We start from the raw sequence: 5,861 nt of genomic DNA, 5'->3' as shown, positions 1-5,861 counted from the left end.
TCTATGCATCTCCCAGATTTCCATTCAGGTCCCTGTTCAAATGTCATTATAAGGGAGGCCTGATTACATGATTTAAAAGAGCAACCCCTTTCCTCCAGCACTCATCATCCCATGTCCCTGCCTTGGTTTTCTCCTTAGTGTATATGCAGCCTAGGTACTAGGTTCAATGTATTTCTTTTTAAAAGTGTCCATTTTCCTTTGCTAGAATGTGAGCTCCATTAAGGCAGGGATCTGCTGCATTTCCAGCACCTAGAACACTGCCCAGCCCAAATATTCTGTAAATGTTTATTTCAGGAGTGAAAGAACATATCCTGACCATTTTTTTTTTGGTGTGTGTACATATTTAGTTTTATTGTAACAAAGCAACTTGTATACTTTTAATGTTTAAAACTGAGCATCATCTTTCCTTTCCAGTGAAACAAAAAGAAAACTTAAAAATAAACAGGAACAAAATTACAATAGAGAATGTCAAGTCCAAATAAGATGCTACAGGTTCTGCTGATGCTCCCATTGAGTGGCAGGACTTAAGCCATCATTAGGAGAATTTATTTTTAAAGTGTCATCTTAAACTGCAAGGACCATTGTGCCATCAGGGGGTCTTTCCAAGGTCTTGAGCCACCTTGTTCCACCCTGATGGCCCCGACCACATTCTTCCTGAAGCCCAGCTCTACAGCCCCAGGCCAGCACATCTGCTCTAATCCACAGGTAGTGACAGCCTGGGACACTGTGTTGCAACACTTATGAAGCCATTGTGAGGGCTTGCCAGGAGAAGATATGATGACTGATGAATGATTTTGCCAATGGAACCAAAAGAGAGGTGGATCAGATGGACTGTGTACTTCTCTTCCCAGCCCAGGCCCAAATCTCAGCTCCCCCTCTCATTACGAAGACCACACCCACCATGGGTTGGGGCCTGGAACACATTTGTCTGTCTTATCCCTGGAATCACTCCCCTAGTCTCTAACACAGGTATGCAATGGGCTTCGGAATGTTTTTTCCAGAGTGGTCCTTGTTCCTCCTGGGCTTGGAACCTTTCCAGAACTTTACCTAGCTTGGGTGTTGCCTCGTCCTCTGCCTGGCCCTTCACTAGGGGTTGAAGGTTAGATCTGGGTCCACCTTCCCCCAGCTCCTATGTAGTGTTCTCCTCTCAAGCAAGTCCTTCCCCTAGTCCAGCAGCACAATGCTAGTGCCTCCTTTGAGTCTTGTCACTGAAGCCATTCTCCCCCAGCCCACAGGTCCCTTGGAGGTTCATGGCTAGTGTTGACACTGAGCTTGAATGTGACTTTGCCTGCGGACGGGGGTCACTCTCCCCAGAAGGCAGCCATGGCCCCAGCTGACTTTCCCTTCCTGGTCTCTGATTTAGGAATAAACTCAGCTGCTTCATCTTTCAAGGCCCAGGCCAGGGAAGTGGGGCAGGGGCGTGGGCAATGGCACCCTGTGGCCTCTGAGCTGCCATTGGCAGAGCCTGGCGCCCAAGCCCAGACTAGGGATGGTGGCCGTTGGTGGTCCAGTGCAAGCTCTCCTCTTATGTCCATGCCAACCTCTTTTTCATCTTTTGTTCCAGTCCTGCTTCTTCCAACAAGATCCACGGCCTGGACCCCGACAGCATCAGTGGACACAGGCTCTAGTTGGCAACACCTGGGAAACTGGGAGGAGCTTTCTCTTGGGGGCTCTCATTTATCCCCAGGGCAGATAGGGACATGAATTGTCCTTCTCATTTTCAAGACAAGGACACTGAGGTCCAAAGCATCCTTATTTTCTTCCTTGTCAGGCTCTGCTCTGGTGTACCTCCCATCTCCCCTGGCTTCTGGCTGGGACCAAGAGCATCACTGCCTTCCCATCTTTCACTGTCTCCCTCAGAGGTGGAAAAAGGGCTGTGGCAATACACTGGGTCAGGCTCTCTCCCTTCCCTCCTGGAAGGACAGGTGCCTTCCTGAGGCTGGGGGTCTCCTTCATTCAGAGTTTATCAAACCCGATGTGAAAGGAGATCCAGTCTCTGGATGCTTCACTAGAATCTTCTAGTTCCTCAACTTGGTCATGGACCTGAAAATGTGAATGAGGCAAACCAGGTGACCGCACCTGGCACGAGGAGGGCAATTATGCTGTCCCTCTGAAGTGCTGACTGGTGGTGGCTGCCCCAGCTTCCAGACTGGAAGATGGCTACAGATCTGGGAATGAGTGCAACGGTCAGTTAACATGCACAGGGTCGAGGAGCAGGGTGGCGCTGGGATCACATAGTTTCTTCCCTTTGCTGAGACCTCCGTGCATCCTCAGCAGACCTTCACCAGAAGATAGCTTGGTACAATGGGTGCTTCTCTTTCTTCCAATAAGGAGAAAAGTAAGGTGGGCTTTGGTACATTTTCTGGCAAGCAAGAATCTCCTAGGCTGGCCCCAGCTTCAGCTGTTCTACTTTTCAAACCATCACTCCCTCTGGCCAGGCTCCCTGGGGCTCCCTGGGCTCCTTCCTAGTCCTGTCCAAGTCACCTGCCTCCATCTTTCCCACCTGTGTGTCCCTGTGCTTCTGGGAACTGTGGAGGTGGGGCCCAGTGGCTGATGTTTACCAACGGGCACTGATGACTCAGAGAGCCAACCCCTCTCCAGGGCAACCAGGGAGGGACTGCTGGGGTCAACTGGCTCCTAGAATTGTGATTGCAATAAGGCTATGCCCCCTACACTTTGGTGGGGTCCTGGTGTATCCCCCCAAAAAATTCAGAGTTGAAGCGAGGGCGGTCATCCCTGAAGACATGAATGCCTTCTGCCTTGAAACACAAGCTCCTGATCCTCTTTTCTGCAGTGGGGCCTCTGCAGCCCAGGAAGGGTAAGACTCATCTGAGATCCCTCTCTCCCCAGCCAGGGGAGGAGAAAGGATTGGAATTCACCTCTTGATGGCCACATTCCTGGGTTGCCTGGTGATTGCCTAGAAATGGCCTACAGAGATGGCTGGCGGTGGAGCCCTGTGGCCCCCAGCTTTGCATGAGGAGCTCAGTTGAGGGACTGCTAGACCCTGGTCTGAGGCAAATCGGGGGTGGGCAAGGTCAGGACAGTGGGGAGGAGGGTGCCCTGCGGGGCCGGGAAGCTCTGTAGCTCCTTGGGCACAAACCTGGGTGAGACAGAGTCTGCTAGGAAGCAGAGGGTGCTCCGGCGTCCCACGCAGTAGATGAGGTTGTCCACCACCGTGCACTGGAAGGCATCCGGGTAAGGTGTCCGGTACGTGGCACACTCGTACCAGAGCCGGGTGCTGGCGCTGCAGCGGTACACGGCGATACCCAAGCTGCGGTTGAGGTCAAAGCGGTAGAGAAAGCCATTGACCGCCACCATCTCGGCCGTGCGGTCCTTGCTGCCCCCGGTGGGGCAGGCCCACCATCGCTGCTCCTGCGCCGAGAAACGGAGCAGCAGGAAGCGCAGCGAGCCGCCGGTGACGAAGATCTCCTTGGCACACGCCGTGGCCGTGTGCGCCAGGGCGAACGTGTCACTGGGGAGCGGCGGGACAAAGTCCCAGCGGTCCAGGCGGGGGTCATAACGCTCCACCGAGTTCAGACACTCTCCGCCGATGGCGTACAGGTGCCCGTCCAGGGCCACCAACCGGCAGTGCGGCCGGGCCTGGTTCAGCGGGCACACCTCGCTCCAGATCCCCGTAAGCGGGTTGTAGCAGAAGACGCGGCTGGAGGGCTGGTGCCCGGGGCCCTGGCAGCCGGACACCACGAAGAGATAATTGAAAAGACTGCAGATGGCACAGCCCCGGGACACGGCCTCGGGGGGCAGGCGAGCCAGCGGGCGCCAGACATCCTGCTCATCGTCATAGCAACAGAGGCCGCCCGAGTCTTCCTTGGGGCACACGTCAGCCACCACCAGGTACTGGCGGCCCTGGAGCCGGCGCTGCAAGATCAGCTCGCGCTCTGCCCCGCTCAGGCACCCGTAGATGTCCGGGCTGCGCAGCACCTGGAGGTAGTTTTCGCTCATCACCTTGTAGGCCGCCTCCTTCAGGGCCTCCAGGTTGTGCCTCTTGGCCAAGGTCAGCACCTCATAGCAATTGCCCAGATCCAGGCGGACCTGTGGGGCTGAAGCAGGGGTGAGCGGTACATGGAAGAAATTAGTCCCGGCCACCAGGTGCACATGGGACTCCCGGCTGCTTCTGTCTGAGTCCGGCAGGGCGCCCGGGTCTGGGCAGGGTGGAGCGGGGAGCCGGAAGCCATCTGGCTGCAGCTGCAACTCTGGGTTCTCCGCTATCTGCAGGAGGCTCTCCTTCCGGCTAAAACCTCGGTTGGAGGGCGACGGCCCTGGCTGTGGGGAGGCGGCTCTTCCGGCTGCACCCTTTGTGTCACCGGCTTGGCCTCCCGAGGCTGCCCCTGTTCCCAGGGACCCTGGCGGTGGCCTAGGAGATGGAACCTCAGTCAGGGCTGCTGTCCTGGGAGCCAGCCTGCCCTGGAAGATGGCCTGAGACGTAGATTCCACGTAGTAATCGTACACCTTGCCTTTGAGCCTGGGCTCAACCCCCTCCACCTTCTGTATGAAATTCTCCTCCATTCGCACCCGGGCTATGGACGAGAAGGTATAGGAGGCGTTGGGGGCTCCCTCCTGCTGATGAAGGGTCAGGCCAACATCGGAGGCAGCCTGGAGAGCCCCAGGCTCTTCTCTGCTGACCCCTATCACACGGGTGAAGACCCAGCTCTGGTTCATGTCTCTGCTGCCTTGCAAGGGAGCCACGTGGTGACAGTGGGGAGGTTCCAGTTGCCCCAGCCCTGGAGGCTCAGGGCGTTTGCCGTCCTGCCATGGAGCAGGCTCACCACCGGCACAGGTGCCGTCGGCTGCTGCAATGAGTCCAGCTGGGGTGCTGTGCGGTTCACTGCCCAAGCGGGGGAGATGGGGAGGGTCAGGGTTACCGCCAACAGCTGTTCTGGCTTCCTGGCCGCGGCAGCTAGGAGGCCCCTGCTCAGAGTCCGAGCCCTGCCCGCCCAGCTCCTCACCTGAGCCTTTTCTCTGGGGCTTCCTGTCTGTGGAAGTGGCCCCGGTGACCAGGACACAGGGGCCTCTTGGATTCTCCCAGCTGCAGCCCTGTGGTGCTTCAGACCCCTTGCTGCTCCTCCGGCGTCTTGGCCCCCTCTGCAGAGCCCCGGGAGAAGCCTCCTGTGCAGCAGGCTGCCCTGAGCCCTCTGCTTCCTCCTTGGCTTCCGCCTGGGCATTCCCACCCCACCTCTGGGCTGGGGCAGGCCTTGACTTGTACAGCCTGTAGGCCACAGTCACCAGGAGTAGGGCAGCAGCCGACAGCACCACCTTGCCCGTCAGCTGCATGTCCAAATGCCAGTCCTGGGCCTCTGCTCCTCTGGGGAACATGCTTCTCCAGCCAACCTGGGGCTGAGGAATGCCAAGAATCTGATTAATAATTGCCCAGTAGGGACCAGTTCCTGGGTCCTGCCGAGCGGAGGGGAGGGAGTTCTGAGCTGGCTTTGGCTGGCCAGCCGAGGAGAGGAGTCAGAGCAAAGCTGACTTTGAGCTGCAGAGGGTGGCTGCTGGGGGCCCAGAGCTGGCAGATGCCAGTGGCTGGCCTCCTTTGATGCTTCCCTGGTGGTGGGGGTGGGGGGCCTGCCCAGGGGCTGAGCTTGTGATCGGCCAGCTGAGCCAGCTCTGTGGCCAGCAGCTAGGGGATGTTAAGAGTATCCAGTGGGCATACAAAGAAGGAGGAAGCTCTTAACCAAACAGTCACCCGATGCCAGGAAATGCGCGGGGTTGGTTATTCTTTACGAGTGTGCTTTATTTTCTCTTTTGCAAATCCACTGGGCTCGCAGGCTTGGGTGTGTTGACTCATGGGCAGGTGGAGCCCCAGTAGGCGTGGATGGGGTCATTCTTGTGAGGTCTGCTGGTCC

At 57.1% G+C, this 5,861-nt stretch overlaps 1 protein-coding gene across 1 annotated transcript; it reads right to left on the bottom strand.

The window, feature by feature from the left end:
* Positions 1–271: 271 nt before the first annotated feature.
* KLHDC7A (kelch domain containing 7A) lies at positions 272–5,520 on the bottom strand. The gene has a single exon (XM_003891214.4). The coding sequence runs from the start codon at positions 5,329–5,331 to the stop codon at positions 2,998–3,000; it is 2,334 nt and encodes a 777-aa protein (XP_003891263.2). The 5' UTR covers positions 5,332–5,520; the 3' UTR covers positions 272–2,997.
* Positions 5,521–5,861: the final 341 nt, after the last annotated feature.

The sequence above is a fragment of the Papio anubis genome, chromosome 1, assembly GCF_008728515.1.
Source record: "Papio anubis isolate 15944 chromosome 1, Panubis1.0, whole genome shotgun sequence".
Classification (NCBI taxonomy): domain Eukaryota; kingdom Metazoa; phylum Chordata; class Mammalia; order Primates; family Cercopithecidae; genus Papio; species Papio anubis.
This window is presented reverse-complemented; position numbering and strand designations above follow the sequence as displayed.